At 41.0% G+C, this 18,359-nt stretch overlaps 1 protein-coding gene across 1 annotated transcript; it reads right to left on the bottom strand.

Moving 5' to 3' along the window:
- Positions 1-400: 400 nt before the first annotated feature.
- Positions 401-16,601, bottom strand: CFAP206 (cilia and flagella associated protein 206). The gene is made up of 13 exons (XM_074150937.1): positions 16,475-16,601; positions 16,156-16,276; positions 14,020-14,103; positions 13,622-13,712; positions 12,143-12,328; positions 11,718-11,876; positions 10,549-10,757; positions 9,580-9,699; positions 6,300-6,498; positions 5,451-5,588; positions 3,284-3,477; positions 2,096-2,239; positions 401-954 (listed from the first exon to the last, which is right to left on the bottom strand). The coding sequence occupies exons 1-13, from the start codon at positions 16,582-16,584 to the stop codon at positions 724-726; spliced, it is 1,986 nt and encodes a 661-aa protein (XP_074007038.1). The 5' UTR covers positions 16,585-16,601; the 3' UTR covers positions 401-723.
- Between the last annotated feature and the right edge of the window lie 1,758 nt (positions 16,602-18,359).

The following is an 18,359-nucleotide window of genomic DNA, read 5'->3' as shown; positions in this document are numbered from 1 at the left end:
AATAGAGCTTTCAAAAAGGTGACCCCGACTCAAGTTCCTGCGGTTCCCAGTGTCCCCACCGGTTTTACCTTCTTGACAATTCTGCTGTGACATTCGGGTGACGCTCCTGGGGTCAGTTTTATTTCATGCCACCGGGAATGACAGCTCCAGAGGAGCCGCAGTATCAGCCCCAGGTTTATAAAAGCAATTTGCCCAGAGAAGCTGGGGCTGCCCCATCCCTGGAGGGGTTCAAGGCCAGGCTGGATGGGGCTTTGAGCAACCTGCTCTAGTGGAGGTGTCCCTGTCCATGGCAGGGGGGTTGGAACTTGATGATCTTGAAGGTCCCTTCCAACTCAAGCCATTCTATGATTCTATTTGTCTTACATGATCCTTTTCACGTACCAAAGACATGGCTCTTAAGGACAGTGTTTCAGCAAACAATCATTGTATTAAAACCTCAAGAAAATCCCAGAACACACACTACACATTTAAATGTCAGTTTAAGTTAAAGTCTTTGGGAACATCTTGATTCTAAATTTCCATTTAAAATCTGGGTGTTAAAATCTGGGTTAGAATTTCTGTCACTTAATGCCAGTCAGCAGCCCTGACAGATAAAGTAAATGAAAGAAATCACCTGCTCCTGGAATCAACAGACACAGTAAGATCTTTTGTATCTCAATTCAGATATATGCAGGGATTTTTATATATACATTCAATATATATCGTTAGGTTTCTCATTTTCACTTAGTTTTCATCTATGGGTCTTGTTAAGTCTACTTTGACCACACGAGTAGTGGGTGATGATCCTCCTCGGAGACCTTTCAAGAAGACCTGCGGTCTGGGCACGTTGCTTGAGTTGTCGCGCTTGGTCTGGGTGCTGCCGTCTTTCGGCAGGTAGACTTGGGTGGAGTTCTCTCTTCTCATGTGGCTGAGATCAGTCTGCATGGCGTGAGTCAGTTTGCGGCGCAAATTGGCCTAAAGACACAAAAAGAATCAGAATAAGCAAAATTTTGTTTCAACGCTGAAGCCTTTGTTAGAGTAAAATGTCGTTTTCATGGTTAGCTCTTCCAGTGCTTTAAACTAATTTCAATCAATCTGAATTTTGGGTCCCTTACCACACTTTGGGCCCCTTCCCACAAAAAAGACATTGAGGTGCTGGAGCGGGTCCAGAGGAGGGCAACGGAGCTGGTGAGGGGTCTGGAGCACAAGTCTCATGAGGAGAGGCTGAGGGAGCTGGGGGTGTTCAGCCTGGAGAAAAGGAGGCTGAGGGGAGACCTTCTCGCTCTCCACAACTCCCTGAAAGGAAGAGGTGGGGGTCGGTCTCTTCTCCCAAGTCACAGGCGACAGGACAAGAGGAAATGGCCTCAAGTTGCGCCAGGGGAGGTTCAGATTGGATATTGGGAAAAACGTTTACACGGAAAGGGTTATTAAGCCTTGGAATGGGCTGCCCAGGGCAGTGGTTAAGGCACCATCCCTGGAGGTGTTCAAAAGATGGGTTGACATGGTGCTGGGGGACATGGTTTAGTGATGGGTTTTATCAGGGTTAGGTTGATGGTTGGACTAGATGATCTTAAAGGTCCCTTCCAACCAAGACAATTCTATGATTCTATGAATGTGATGGCAGGTGGTGGACATCACACTTGGACATCATCACTTGCTGGGGATGAATATTAATATAAATTGCTCAACTTGCAAAAAAGTTTTGCCTGATGCAAACCATTCTGCAACCTTTTTTATTTTTTTTTTTACAATGAAAGTGTATAGCAATATCTTCAACCTGTTAAATTTATTTCAGTGTAGAGAAACAATTTTAAAATTCAATGCTAATCAACAAACTCTTACTACTTCAAGAAGGCAACTGAAAAAAATTGGAGTGAATAGACTCAGCAGTGGAAGCACTGCCCAAAAAACTGGGGAAAAATATGGGAAAAGTGAAAGAATAAGAAAGTCTAGAAATAAGGAGAGAAAATACCCGGAAAAAAATATTGAGCCAGTTGTAACGGAAGTGTGCATCATTGAATAAGATTAGATTTCTGTTGCAAGGAAAAAAAGTTTACAATAATTTATTCTGAACTTTGTTATCCAGCAATGAAAATACGGTAATAACAATACAAACCAGTTTTATGGCTTTTCTTCTCAGTTCCCATTCATTCCATTCATAGGATGGCACAATAGTTGGAGGCAAGATGTGAGTATCAGTTTGAGTACTACTGTCACATTGCGTGGTTGATTTTATCCAACGTTTGCCTGCGTTTCTGGCCTGGATGAAGAAAAAACCACAACAAAACCAAGCAGGGCATTAATGAGAAGAATACAGACATCTCAGAAAAATAGCATATTTTTAAAAAGCAAATAGAAACCTGCAAACCACAAATGGATAATGATTTTTACATTCAACAATAGTTTCGTTCCCCCTCTCCCTGTTAAAAAGAAGAAACCATTAAGTATTTGATGGATTGAATTTCTGACAGAAAACTCTTTGGGCAGAGGCCACGGTTGAATTTCAGACTCACATCCCAAGTGAGTGCTTAGTCATTGGATTTTGGTAAAAAGGGATCCCACCATCACCACCAGTATTTTATGACGCAGGCACTTCAGTTTATCTTTATGAATGGACTAAAAATCACAAATCATAATTGGGAGAAGTGGTTACATCTGTGCCGGTGCCAGGATATAAACTACACCTCTCTCACCAAGGCCCAGTTCAAGACTCCTTCTTTCCATTGCTAGGGACTAGAATTCACAGTGTAGCAGAGAGAATGTCTATGAATCCAAATCAAGTCTTTGGATTTCACGTGGTAGTCCTGTCATATTCATTATTAATGGGTCCCCTTTCATTTTGTAATATATTCCATAATTCCTGTCCCCAGATATTGCTACACCTTCACCCAGCGCCTACTGATGAACCGCTGAGCTAAAGCTCGGGTTAATATGGTACCTGGGCTTATCTTCTCTTGCATTTATTTACTGTCTCTTGAAGCTACTTTTGCAAAAATGAGGAAAAGAAACATCAGACATGGGATCTTTCTAGACTAAGGACAAACAGCTTTTATCGCTGCCACAATCCTTTGGCTCTACACGCTCTGCTATGAAGAGATAAGGTTAGAACAACATTGAGGGAAAATGTTTCTTATCAACACCCTGAAGACCTGGAAAAGATGGACTTTCAGACACTCTGTACGACAGGCAGATGATGAGACTTCTTTTCTAAAGCTGGGTATCATCTATTCCCTTTATGTTCTAGAAAGGACAGACCAACCAGTGACCCAAGAACTCTTCAGCGAGAGGCATGGACAATGTGTACCTGTTCAAACGGAGCAAAGTATTCAAACTGATGACAAAGCTCAAGCAGCAGAATTAGCTCTGCGTGTTCTTTTGCTTTTTCTATGTTCAGTTGAATGAACTTATCCGGATCTTGAGCAAAGGTGTATGCAGCTTCTTTGGAACTGAAAACATAACATCTCTCCTTGTGCTTTAAAATTCCAATAGCAGGATTTCCTTAAAAAAACCCAACAAAACAAATCAAAACAACCCCCACAAAATGAAATACTGACCAGTATGATATCCAACACAAAAGACATTTGTAGTCAAGATTCTTTGTTTCCCTCAAGTCAGTTTCATTTCCTTTTTTTTCTGAAATCAGAATAAATCCCTGAAAGTAAGCTTTTTAAATACAGAACAGTCTCTTTTGTTAAACAGATAAAACACCTATAGCAAAGGCATAACAAAACAGCCCATACCCCCAAATGTTTCCCCCCCTGTAATCTCCAGCAAACATTTGATTGCAGGTCAGCAGTTCATTTATATCAAAGGGCATAACACTGAAATTAACTGAAGAAGCAGGTGAAGCAGTTGAGAAGCTGGACAATGAATTAACAGAGAAAGTTAAATGTCAGTAAAGGCCAAATAACTTATACAGGAAAACACAACTTGAGCTCAAAGAGGCAGGCTCCGCTTCAGCTGTCACTGCCCCGGAAAGACCTAGAATCATCCTAGACGGTGCCTTGAAAATATTCAATGGCACTACTCAGTGGCAATCAAAAAAGCAAAAAGGATGTCAGGAATTATTTGGATGCAAACAGAGGGGGAGAAGAAACCCAAAATTATAACAACCTTTAGGATAAAAAATTCTACATTTTGTTCCAACCCAACAGAATAAGAAAAAGTAAAACGAAGGGAATTGGGAGTGATCAGAGGCTCAGAATACCTTTCACAGAAGGAGGGGTTAAAGAAAGAGGCCTCTTCAGCAGTAAAAAGAAGCAACTGAAGAGAAATAATATGATATGGGGTTATAAAACCAAAAATTATGTGCAATATAAAATTACTATTTGCTAATTTTCCTAATAGAAAGACTATCAGACTATCTGGTCTTTGATGAAATTATCAAGCCAGAGCTTAAAACCATCTCGAAAAGAGGTACCTTTTCATAGTATATATAATTATAATTGTGGGACTCTTGACAATAAGAATATCCCATGGCAAACTCTAAGTGGATTCAAAAAGCAATTAGATAAATGAAAAACCTCTATCAAGGATTATTCACCAGGAGGGTACAGACACAATATTTATCTGAGGAAATCCACAACCACTGACTGCTAGAACAGGGAAGATATAATTAAGGAAGGATCATTCCTCCTTGATTTCTCATAATCTTCAAGTGTTCACATCCAGAAATTGGATACAGGGCTACAGAGACCTTCACTCCAACCCAGGGCAGCTGTTCTCATATGCAATACTAAATAAGCGTAAGTAATTCACATTGCCATTAAAATATCTATTTTTTAATACTGCCAAGTAATGGCAATATTTTTCTTCTGACTTCCTGTAGGTTTTAAAAATAAAATCTATATTGATGGGTTCTACAAAGGATAGGGAGACAGAAAACACACACTGATGGGGTAGCTGAAATAAGGTTTTCAAGACAAATGACCTTAGAAGAGACCAAAAAATTTTCTATGATTAGTTGACTTAATCAAGTGCACTTTTGTATTCTTTTCAGAGAAGATTTTTGGTACTTTATAACCACTGTTTAAAAATACATATGATGTAGGCATGAATGGGTGTGTTTGCAGCAGATATACAAAACAGAAGGAATGACCATTTTCCTATGGCTGTATTAGAACACATTAACAACAATAAACAAGCCTGCCTTTAGCTGCAGTGTAGGTTATAGAGATGCATATACAGCAGGAGGAAACATTAATCCATCCCAGCTTGTTTCTGCCTCTGCTTGCTCGTGCCTGCTTTCTCTTGAAGCCCTTCTACCTTCTATTTAGGGCAGTTTACTTGGGTATTTTTTAAAAAAAAAGACTTTAACAGGGGAAATAAGTTATCTGGGGTGAAAATTACAAACGTGAAAATACAGTACTCCAGCCTTGACATAAGAGGATGCATTCAGAACATGTTCTTTACATTTTCACTAGTACTTGTGTACAGATAAAGTAAGGAAAAGACCTAACTACAAAGCGTACCTGGGAGGGTGAGGCCTTTCACACCAATTGCATGTGCACAGAAACCGTGGTACTGGATCAGCAACTGATCAAAATTATCAGTAGTCTCTGGAAAAAGCCATTCCCGGTTCTTGAAATCAGAAACATTCACTCTGGTTCCTAAGAAAAGGTTTAACAAAGGAAGGATTTCAGTAACAAAACATCAGATGTTTAAAATATAGTAACGTTACAGGATGACCGGATTATTGTGGTCTTCGCAGGATGACCTGCAGTGCCAAGATCCCAAAATCCAAACTTTAGCCCTGCCTTAGGAGAGATCCTACTGAAAAATTAGTCCTGCAGGAGCCTTCTTTAGTAGCATTAGTTTTCTTTGGAAACAAGGGGGCAAGAATGGGAAGGTAATACTTATTCTTCTATTTTGTTTTCACCCACTCACGCATTACAAATCCCCTGGAGTACAACTTGGTTACTAGGGATACCATCTTACAAACCAACACTTCTGGTAACCAAAGCATCATTAAATTAGCTTTTTTATCCCCCCTTCCATTTCAGCAGCTCCAAAAGGTATAAAAAGACATAAACAAACTTAAGAAATGTAAAAGAAATAATGTAGAAATATTCTTCTCTGATCATTCTGCCATTTTCCTGAGGTATGTTTGTATCTAGCAGCTATATTTTAATTTTATGTATAAAAATAAAAGCCCAAACTACGCTACATGAAAAATAAATCCACACACTACAAGACATTTTAATTTATTGTGTAAATTCTGATTATTAAAAAAATCAATGTGTAACACCTTCTGTAAATAAAGTTCATACCACAAAATCTTGGAAAATTAAGGAAAACAGAAAAGTAATAACTTCCAGTACCCATGGTTTCTCTTATCCTTTCCTCATCACTTTTCACAGTCACTCCTTCCAGAAGAGATGTTAGCAATTCCTCAGGAAAAAGCCGTGATTGGATTTCCGAGAACTGCTGCAGACTGTTAGTCATATTTGTGAGGAAGCTTAGCAGTAGTATCTCATCCTGAAAGCCGCTCCAGAGGTTAGAAAGTGCAATAAAGAGAGGCTAGAAAATAAAGAAAATGATCTGAAATCCAGGATTGGTTGGTGTCAGGATGGTACTTTTCCACATTTTACTCCAAAGCCTTTCCCAAATACGTTACTCTGAGACCGTCCTTGGAACTGGGCGCTTCACTGACAATACACTTTTATAACTGAAAATAAGGTGTACAGGAATAACAGGGCCACAAGAAATGCACCTGTTTAACTACTAAATGAAGTAAAACCACACCTATCTGTACAAACTATTAGATTTTGTTATTTTGGCCGCCCTGCTTCCAGAGCGACTTGCCACCACAGCCCCCAGGCCATCATGTGTGTCGTATTAATGGTGTGCAAGCATCTTCAGAGCGGTACGGGGTTCAGCACGAAACTGGAAGCTGCTGCTCCCTGCAGCGATGCTGACATACGGGTGTACGCACATACAGAATGTCCTGCTTTGAGGTAAAACAGAACCAATTTTCTTTTCAGTAATTTAACTTTTCAGTTAAGCCTCTTCTAACCACAACACAGAAGCAGCCTACGAGCTTTGAGTGTAAATGCTTGATTTCAATGACAGTGACATAAAACGTGCCCTGACATAAAACATCTAAACACACCGAGCGTTTATGGGAAGATATTCAACAAGCCTGAAATGCAGGCTAACAACATTATATTTTATGCATGTTAACAACATCATTATAAGAACAGCCAACAGAGTCAGCTCTGGAATTCATCTGCATCACTAACGCTGTGGAAATGTTATGGTTACAAAATTGGGAGAAACTGAAGGAAAGGCAGCAAGCTCAAAATCATTCCTACTAGAATAAACAAAGAATATTAATGAAATCTATTATGGTTCCTAAAACAAATGTTTATGACATATATAGGCCTCATCCTGTAGTTTTAGCAGGATGTCCTGCTTCTCTACATTCCTGCAGGATCCAGCTTCTCAGCAACTAGCCAAAATCAAGAACTGCTTAAATGGGGCTGTAATAGGGAAATCTCTAAGACAGGCTGAGAGAGCTGGGGTTGTTCAGCCTGGAGAAGACAAGGCTCCAGGGAGACCTCATAGCAGCCTTCCAATATCTGAAGGGAGCTACAGGAGAGCCGGAGAGGGACTCTTTGTCAGGAAATGTAGTGACAGGACAAGGGGTGATGGTTTTAAATTGGAAGAGGGGAGATTTAGATTAGATTTTAGGAAGAAATTCTTTGCTGTGAGGGTGGTGAAGCACTGGAACAGGTTGCCCAGGGAAGCTGCGGATGCCCCATCCCTGGAAGTGTTCAAGGCCAGGCTGGATGGGGCTTTGAGCAACCTGGTCTGGTGGGAGGTGTCCTTGCCCATGGCAGGGGGGTCGGAACTCAATGATCTTTAAGGTACCTTCCAACTCAAGCCATTCTATGATTCTATGCAAAAGACCTTGAATCAGAGGACATTACATATTCTGTCTTCAGCAGAGAAGAGAAAACAACCAACCCAAAGAGAGAAGAAAATCTAGGAGGGAAGCAGAGAACAGCAGAGAGCTTCTAGGGAAAAGGGTAACGTGTCTATCAGTCACTTAAGCCCCTCGAAGAAGAGCCACTGGAAGAGAGGGGAAAAGGTTCTCCAAATGAGAACAGTCTTTTTTCAGTGGTGCCCAGTGACAGGACAAGAGGGAACGGGCACAAACTTGAACATAAGAAGTTCCATCTAAACATGAGGAGGAACTTCTTCCCTTTGAGGGTGGCAGAGCCCTGGAACAGGCTGCCCAGAGAGGTGGTGGAGTCTCCTTCTCTGGAGACATTCCAAACCTGCCTGGACACGTTCCTGTGCAACCTGCTCTGGGTGACCCTGGTTTGGCAGGGGGTTGACCTAGATGATCTCCAGAGGTCCCTTCCAATGCCATATCATTCTGTGAGAACATCTGGCTTATAAACTCACAAGCACACAGAAACTGAAGCGTCAGACCGCACCTGAGATGCACCTCGGTCAAAGTGCCATCCCCATGAGTTTCCAGCTCAGATGTCGTTACAGGAAGTGTAAAAAATACTCCTGTGTAGGTTGTGGGGGCACCATCTTCCATCCCCCATCCTCCACAATAGACTTTATTTTGCTTTCTAATTATTTGGTTAGAAGGATGAAATATAACCTAACATATGTACGAACTGCAGGCTAGTTCAGCAGCTAACTACAAGGAATTAAAACGATAGACATATCACAGAAAATAAGGAGCTCTTCCATGAGAAGCAAATTAAATGAAGCTGGTTTTGGACACATTTGTCTCCCATTTCCTTTATACCATGCCATCATAATAATCCCAGGTTTTCACAGGGTCACCAAGCACCCTCCTTCACAATACCTGCAGTTCGCATCACTCATTCCCTCTTCCTCCAGCACCTCCCTCCCATGCCCCGTAGCTCCCAACTCGCCTGCGCAGAGGGACGTGGCCGCTCGCTGGGCAGCCAGCACAGAAACCAGCAGGTAACTGTGGCATTCCCATTTCAGACTTCATCTTAGGAGGGCTCTAACTGAGTCTCTCTAGTTGCTTGAGTTTTTTTTCACAAAACTTGCAGAAAATAACATATTTTGAGATCTCCGGCCTGACAAATTTGACTGAATCTGGCCAACAGGTTCAAAAGCTATTGGGAGGGGCAAAGAGGATGAAACCTCCATCACAGAAACCTGATTTCTTCAGAAAAATTCTATCAAGGAGCCATACTGTAATTACAGGAATTGCTTTCCGAAGGGACTTTAAAAGAATCACACCCTGATGTGTTGTTATCTGTCATCACTGTGTTCGTAATATTTCTGCAAGGAACAGGAGAGACTATTTACACAAAACAGGAAAATATCACTGTAAATCTACAAATACTGACAAATGACTCAAGACGCTCATAGCAAAATACTAATTAATTCTTTCTCTCCCTTTTCGTACCTTCCTTTTACCTTGAGATCAAGTCTTTTAGTTTAGTTGCCCTTTCAAAAATCACAAATGCTGTTATAATAGAAAAGAATGTAGCCTTTTTCTTAACACAAACTATGCAAAAATACACAGGCAAAGTATTTTGTAATACTTCAGTAATTTTTTTATAATTAAGAAGAAATAGGTTTTCCATCCAAAATACTTACAAAAACTTCTTTGGTATCTACGGAAACCTTATTCTGCACCGTGTTTTTCAGCCGCTCCATTGTTGCTGCAAACTGCACATTCATCTTTTCAACCTCTTGAGCACTTGTAATTGCATCGGACTGCAAAAAGAACTTACTTCGGGTAAGAAATATGACAGTTAAAAAACCAATTTATTTAGTATTTAGTATTCAGTAATAAGTATTTATTTGGGCCTCTTCATTCAACTGTTTTCAGACAACTGTTTTAAGGAACAAAATGCACCCTAACTCTCCACAAAATACATTTTTTCCTAAGTGTTCAGGTGTAAAAATAAGATGCTTCTCTCAAACATATACTAGTAATTTTTATAGAAAACCTCTATATTTTTACAATGAAGAGAACTGAAAAAAAGGTAAACGATAAATATTTTTGAAACCTTTACGATATACAGCAAAAACTAATAAAACCCCACGGTTTCTCAATGGACAAATGAAAAAGTCTGCATAAACAAAACAAGTTTCATGAATTGAAATTGTATTTTTCAAAAACTTCTGATGACTCCATATGTGTTCGGGATGTCTGCAGACGAAAATTGAGATGATATATGGATTGAACAAGGAAATTTTTTCTCTCATGCCTTTTGGGGCAGAGTGAGGAGCAGTCGGGAAACAAGAAGAAAGTCCTGCTTTTTCAGTCCTTTGTTAATGAACTTAACCACAAAAAGAAACCTCTAGAAATGAAATGGAAGCACAGTTACATTGAAGCAAACAATTAATCCATTTTGTCTTTTACCTGACAGTAACCAATCCCAGCAAGTTAGGTACAAAGTTCAGCATGACAGATGATGTAGGTTCTCATATATTGAGATTAAATTTATTTCATTTATTTCTGAATCATTTTTCTTCTATTTCTGTCCTGCACAAGTAGGTAACTTGAATACATTCCATCTGCAATAAAAACCCACAGGATATAACATGATGGTATCTCACCAGGAGGATGCAAAGGAAGGCCTCATATTGTCTCACATTGAACAGCGCTTCTTTTAATTTAAAAGAACTAAGCCGTGCATATCTGTGTTGGTCTTCCTGCGTGGATTCCAACAGAGCTGTGTACTGGTGGGCCAGCCTGTGGCAAGCATTAAGTCTTTCATCCACAGTCTGTGTAGCTGACGGAATGGATTCATTCAGAATGGCTGGCACTGTTTATACAGAATACATATAAAAATAATTATTTCAATCATTAGCAAAAGATTACAGTGCAGTAATCGAGCAAAGTAGACTTCCAATAAAATTTCTAAATTCTGTCCTTGTATTCATGCACTTCCAAATGCTTGCATGCTAGATTCAACCACTGTATCTTACTAGTCAAGTGGTTCTAAGTAGAATCATAAAATGGTTAGAGTTGGAAGGGACCTTAAAGATCATCTAATAAATAGTCAGATTTATAGATGAGGGAATATCACAGTCGAGTCAAGGACTGTGCGAAAACTTGCTTTACAGTAGATGCAGTTCAGTTGATACTGCTGACGTGGCATTCCTGAGAGACTTTAGGCAATCTGCACAATTTTCAGTTACCAGTTTCCTCCCAAACTGGGCTGGCAGACCTTTCTTACAAAGAATTCTGAGCTCCAATACTCCACGCATATTCATAAAAACATTTCTGCTGACGAGGATTCAAAATGCAAAATTTTTGAGAACATGTTAAGAATCAGGAGAGGCTACTCTAAATTATCAGAATACAGATAACGCACCAGCAACTTTTATCACGTCTCATTACACATATGCAACAGGAAATTGTAGTTGGATTGACAGTGTCCTTTCAAGATTTTAATTAAGTGCTTTTAAAGGTAAACATTACATATTTAATTCACTTAATGGCAAGGGATCAGGGAAAAAGTTATCATGAGGTAAATTAGTGCATTAAGTTAATACATATAATCCTTCCACATCAACCATATAGGGCCCCCTCTTAGCTAAAACGTAGTAGCCTACGTGGAAACCTATAATTAAATATCAAATGTGTACTTTTCCTTCAGGTTTACAGACCCTGAGTCAAAGCTGTTTATCCAGAGAGATGGGATATTATTGGAGCTGGTCCAGTGAAGGCGGCCACAAGAATTAATTGGGAATACACAGCCCAAACGCGGTTGCCTACTTACAGTCATCAATGCTGCTTCCTCCTTTCCCGCATTCCTTGTTGTACAAACGAATTCCTGTGACCAGCTCGGCAAGATTTTTCAGCTGTTGCTCTTTGTTCTTCTTACTGAGTGAGATGAAAGTAATCATTTCTCTCTGGGGGAATATACTCTGCAGGCCAGCTATAAACATTACAAAGGGTGAGAAAACTGTCAATATGAGGGAACAGAAAAGAAAATCATAAAACAAACAAAAATATCCTCTCCTGAACAGCTGCAAAAAGTAAGAAACCCATGGCAAACTTAGACTTCAAGGCTGATCGGAGACAGTTTGAGTAGTAAACATTCATCACAGTTTATCACATCTGTATCTAAAGATCAGCAAAGAGAAGATGAAATTTTATTTTCCAATAAGAAAAACCCAGTTTCACAGCTGGGAGCTTACTGACCTGTTACTTCCCTGACAGCCTCAATATCTGTTGGGGGTCCCAGGCCAGAGCTCAGCAGCACGTAGCTCACGATCTTTCCGTACATACTCTGCAATTCTTGTACATGAGGACGACTATCTGTGATATCTCTGACCGCAGGAGCCAGCTTTCCCTCCAGAACACGGTGCTGCTCACTGAGTAATTCAGCTAGGAAAGAAGGACAGTTAGAAAGCGCTATCTAAATTCTTTGGAATTTGGCTTATACAGAGGGAGCAATTCATTTCCCCAGTCAGAGCACCAACTTAACATTTCTAAAGCACAGATATGTGGAAAACATGTTCAAGGTACCATACCATTATAATTAACTACAGTAATTAGCATGATTAACATCAGTCAGTAGAGTCCAGAGAACTATTCAGGCTAAATTAAGCAGCAACTCTGACTGCAGTAGGACCTAACACACACACACACACATATTTCATGCACACCTGAAGTTACATGCCCAAATTCTGAATCAGAATCTTACTGGACTTCTTGAGCTTACTGAGCTAATTGAGTCCAGAAGACTTTGGAGCAGCTTCCTAGTCTTGCTAACTTTTGGGTTTAACCCATGCTAACAAGAAAACATTTTCATGACCTCCTCATACAGAAATGTTTTTTTTTTGTCTGCTCTTGTTCTGTGTCTTCTGTGTCCCAGCCAGTCTTCACTGTCCCATTGAGATCTGAAGTGACAGTTACAGCAGAGACATTGTCCCCATCTCATTTTTCTTCCACATTCCCATTCTCAGACCATATGAAGTTACCACTGATGAGACCAAAACATACTCGGTTAAAACTGTAACTGATTGTTCAAGATCGCTAGTATCTCTCAATTAGGGATATTGATAAAACATCAAATATGAGAAGAAACTTCTTTATGGTGAGGGTGACAGAGCACTGGAACAGGCTGCCCAGGGAGGTTGTGGAGTCCCCTTCTCTGGAGATTTTCAAGACCCGCCTGGATGCAGTCCTGAGTCACATGCTCTGACATGCTCTGGGCAATCCTGCTTTGGCAGGGGAGTTGGACTGGATGATCTTTATGGTCCCTTCCAACTCTAAAAAATTCAGTGAAATTCAGTGAAATTCTCTTTCAGATCCATGAGTGCAGTTCTGGGTACTGGTTCTCTTTCAGACACACAGGTGCAGCGCAAGTTTTTCTTGCTGAAGGCAGCTACCACTGCACCTGAAAGCATAATTGTTCTCAAGCCATCCAATTCATTACATTCAGTAAACCTCTCAGACAGGATGAGATGAGTGTACTCTCAAATCTAATGTACATTTTTTTCCCTAATATATCCATAGTGAAACACCATACTCCTATATAGTACATTTCTCCAGGGATTTTTATTTTGCTTTACTGCCAGCAGTCATTTAACAGGAATCATTATTAGCCCTACAGAGAGAGATATTAAATCCTAAACTCGTCATCAGCTTCTTCTATGAAAACATATTTGAAATTACCTCGGTTTGCATAGTTCATATCAAAGAAAACTTGCATCTTAATTGTGCTGAGGGATGGGTTTGTTGTGTCAAGCAGCCTGGTAACACAGAGCTAAGAAGAGAGACAGAGAAGTGAGTTCTTTCTCATCGCTGGGGAAACATCTGAACTGACAGTGATTGTGCTGCAGGTTTCACAACAGCAGCAGAGCCCCCTCGCTACCGTTCTCTCTATACAAGGCATTTATAAGTATAAGGAATTATTTACACAAGGAAACACATAGTTCATAGAACCAAGAGAATAAAGTAGCACTAGAATTTGAAAGTATTCATATAAAAACTAAAATGGCATTTTAGTTACAGGAACAGGTAGCAAATAATGCTTAGCTAAGTATTGACTCTCAATATTGTGTCAGAATTACCTGGATAAGATTTTGCACATCTTTTCTTATAAGGGCTTGATCCACATTAAAGTCATTCCTTGGATCTAAAGCAACAGCTTTCACCTAGAGATTGCCAAAAGAAAGCTATTAATTTACATCTCAACATATACTATTTGCAACTATCCTTTTATTTTCTGAAAAATCTCAGATGCGGTCAATATTTCTTTACTATTCTTTTTTTCCATTTCAATCTTTGATAATGAAACAAAGTTAGTTCATTTCACATGTTGCTAGTTTCAATTTTAGTTCTTGGACTTAAGAGGAAAAAAAAAAAAAATCTACTTGTGATGCAAACTTTGCAGAGAAATATTTAAATTCAGTTCCTTTAGAAATTTCCTAGAAAAATATTTTTCTAAGTAACATTTTACAAAAATCCATCATGGTCATTTATAAACTTCTCAGTGGCTGTTATATGCACCAGTATAAACATTTACCATTTGGATAAAAAAATCATAGTGTTCTGCATACAGGGAAATATGTGCATGTTTGCAACTGGTATGCAGGCTGGGTATCTTGCCAGCCACTTGTATAAGTTTTTTACTCATTAAAATTTCCAAGCTTACTTTACTGCTTTTACTTTACTTTACTGCTTTTGAGCTCGATGTATTTTGTAAAGCCACAGTGTCACCTTCAGGGAAAAAAAAGGCAGACTAACAGTACTGCTGTGAACCATTTACATTCACATACCAGTTTACCAAGAGCTGCTTCTGTTCTTACACCATCAATAAAGAAAGAACCGAGCTCCATCTTTCTTCAGACACAGCTTTGCAGATGCATTCAGACTATATTATAGGATATAATAGGGTAGAATAATAGGATACTTATAGTTGACTACCAAGGACAACATTGAGATTGATTCCATTGCATTTTGAGTTTAAGTGGGATCCAAGCCCACTCCTTCAAATATTCAGCCCATTTATACTACCTGGCCCTGCCTAAAGAGAAAAACAAACAAAAGAATCCATCACAATAGAGGGAAGAAGTAAACATCAAAGAATAAATATAGTTGCTGCAATAAACATTCACCTATGCGTCATGCCCTTTTGTTCATTTATGAGAGTGGGAAGAAATGTTATTAAAACTTGGGAACACTTCTCTTTTTCACTTTATCTGCTTGTAGAAGCAAACTGAGGAAGAACTCTGAGTCGGGGTTCTAAGAGTTCCCAGGACTCAGGGCCTGCAGCCTGTTCGGGGTCTTAAATTCACATAGATAGCATTTCAGAGGAATGAAATAGTTTTTGACATTTTTAAAACCCTATATTGAGTATCACTGAACGCCCCTTCAAAACTTCTCAATACGGGCAATCAGAAACCGAGATATCTCAAAGATCAAGTCACCCCTGAAAGCCTCGGCTGCCGCCATCCCAGCCTGGGCAGGGAAGTTTATTGACTTTTAAGACTAAAAGAATGATTGATGTCCTCGCTTCCCGTTATTCAGCCTGAGCAGCGTCAGTCAGCGACTTCGGGGGAACTATTCACGGTGCGTAAAATGAAGCCTCTGCCTCCCAAAAGCCTTAAAACTGGTTTCAACTGCCAAGCTACGGGCATCCAGGTTTGAAACTCCTGATCTATATGCTAGACAGGGCTGGAGCACCTCTCCTATAAGGACAGGCTGAGAGAGTTGGGGGTGTTCAGCCTGGAGAAGGCTCCAGGGAGACCTTAGAGCCCCTTTCAGTACCTAAAGGGGGCTACAGGAGAGATGGGGAGGGACTCTTGATCAGGGAGTGGAGCCATAGGACGAGGGGTAATGGTTTTAAATTGAAAAAGGGGAGATTTAGATTAGATCTTGGGGAAAAATTCTTTCCTGTGAGGGTGGTGAGACACTGGAACAGGTTGCCCAGAGAAGCTGTGGCTGCCCCATCCCTGGAGGTGTTCAAGGCCGGGCTGGATGGGGCTTGGAGCAACCTGGTCTGGTGGGAGGTGTCCCTGCCCAGGGCAGGGGGTGGAGCTCAATGATCTTTAAGGTCCCTTCCAACCCAAACCATTCTATGATTCTATCAATACTTATTTGTCTTAATATTTTACGGATTACAACAGAATTTGAACTTGATGAGAAAAACAACCTGATTAAATAATAATTAAAAAAACCACCCTAAATATTTCATTTGCGCTTACCATGAACGCCACCAAGGTTTCAGAAACGGTTTGTCCCCGGGCAGTGCATTCTTGGCCGATTTTGCGAATGATTTTCTTGAGGATGCTGTCTGCCTGGACACAAGACATACTGGACAAAACGCCCAGGTTTAACGACATCAGCGTTGATGTAAGATTTCGGGTTCCCCCTTTCAACGTTTCTCCTCGGGGTGCCCCCTTTCATCCTTTCTCCTCACGCGGCAGAGGGTCCCCCTCACCCCGGTCCCCCCGCCGCTGCTCGGGGCACCCCCCTCCCGGCCTCACAGCGTTCCCGCCGCCCCGGGTACCCCCAAAACGTCCTGCTCTCACCTGCCCCCCTCGGCCCGGTCCCCCCTCGGTTCTCCACGGCCCGGCCCGGCGGAGAAGGGCGATGGCGGCCCGCAGCCGGGCCCAGTCGCCGGCCGTTGCCATGGGGACGCGGCGCGGCCCGGCCTCGGGGCCCCTGCGGGGAGCGGCGTCGGTGCACCTATGGATGGGGGCGTCTGCACCTATAGGTACAGATCTGGGTGGGCAAAACACGGGCTTACTTACCGCACAGGGTAGAGAAGTGCATGTTGATATAGAATATATATGTGTGTGTGTACATGCAGAACATTCATACATGTAAAACAAACAGATGCATATAGAGACACAGCAATATATGGGCACATAAACATCTATACGTGCATACAAACCATGTATGTGGACGTCTATCTGTATATGTAGGCATGCATAAATACACATACACACATGTGTATAAATATACATACATACCTATGTATAAACATGCATACATAGGTATATGTACCTAAATACAGGCTCATATATACAATATATATGTATATGAATAGGCAAAACATGTATACGGATGTATGTGTATATGCAAAACACATATATGGGATATGTAAGTCTGGATATATACACGCAAACATATATGTGTATATACAAAAACCAGAAGTATGCATATATGCTCTATATACATGGGTATACACAAGTTATCACGAGGTAAATTAGTGCATTAAGTTAATGCATACAATCCTTCCACATCAACCACACGGGGCTCCCTCTTAGCTAAAACGTAGGGGGGTTGGACTAGATGATCTCCAGAAGTCCCTTCCAACCCCATATCACTCTGTGGTTTTGGGGTTCTGTAGTAGCCTACATGGAAACTCATAATTAAATATCAAATGTGTACTTTTCCTTCAGGTTTACAGACCCTGAGTCAAAGCCGTTTGTCCAGAGAGATGGGATCTCATTGGAGCTGCTCCAGTGAAGGCGGCCACAAGAATTAATTGGGAATACACAGCCCCAACGCAGTTGTCTACTTACAGTCATCAACGCTGCTTCCTCCTTTCCTGGTATTTGGCCGGTTTGGGCCAGCTCTCCCGGCTCTGTCCCCTCCCAGCTTCTTCCCCGCAGGTCCCCCAGGTGCAGGGGGGTCACAGCCCACAAGCCCAGTGAGCCCCAGATTCCTCCTCAGCTCTTGCACAGTGAGCATTGCTGTTGGATGACAGCAACGCCTCGCTGTAACCAGTTCAGTTAGTCAATACTCGATTAATTCAAGCTTTTCCATGTCAGATAGAGGGAAGAGTAATAGCACGTTAATTGAATTTAAAAGCCATGTCCCTAAAGGCAATCAAGTAAGCTCAAAAGGCACAGGGAATGCAGGGATAAGAGCTGACAAGCTACACCAGTTTTCAACTGATTTAATTTTTTCGCTTCGGTTTAAGGTGTCAGACAGAGAGTACTCTGCTGAGAATCGCGACGAGATCAAGATCATCATTTTGTTCCTCTGTGACCCCAGGCAAGTCACTCTTACCAGTAAAATTAAGACGATAGTATGCTACCTGGCAAGTAGCTGCAGGATTGCATCCACCTTCTCAGTGTGTGCACAAAGGTACGGTGCAACGAGTCCTGGCATCATCTGTGGGAAATGCTTTGGGAAGGTCTGTGGAGCAGGCATCAAAATAATCCTGCAAAGGACACTGTGAAGTCTTAGGTTTCACTCTAGTGGCACAGCTAATGGGGCTCCTGCATTCCCATTTAAAAAAAAAATCAATACCCTTAAGCTCAGTAATTATAGGAAGACATTTATCAAGAGAACAAAAATCTACAGAACCACTTTTTCCACAAATTGCAGGAGGAGAAGCTTTCAAGGCCCTTTCCAGAGCAGAAGCATGTCGCTGTTAGTGAGCTTAGGGTCACAG

The sequence above is a fragment of the Numenius arquata genome, chromosome 7, assembly GCF_964106895.1.
Source record: "Numenius arquata chromosome 7, bNumArq3.hap1.1, whole genome shotgun sequence".
NCBI lineage: Eukaryota > Metazoa > Chordata > Aves > Charadriiformes > Scolopacidae > Numenius > Numenius arquata.
The sequence above is the reverse complement of the archived record's forward strand: the minus strand, read 5'-3'. Positions and strand labels throughout refer to the sequence as shown.

Excerpts from the sequence above, each read along its gene's own strand:
- CFAP206 (XM_074150937.1), bottom strand. The coding sequence starts at position 16,584 with ATGGCAACGGCCGGCGACTGGGCCCGGCTGCGGGCCGCCATCGCCCTT. Across the intron at positions 16,277-16,474 it reads CGAGGGGGGCAGGTGAGAGC|CGTTTTGTCCAGTATGTCTT; the intron begins AGGACGTTTTGG and ends GTTAAACCTGGG. Across the intron at positions 5,589-6,299 it reads AAGGATAAGAGAAACCATGG|GAACCAGAGTGAATGTTTCT; the intron begins GTACTGGAAGTT and ends ACCTTTTCTTAG.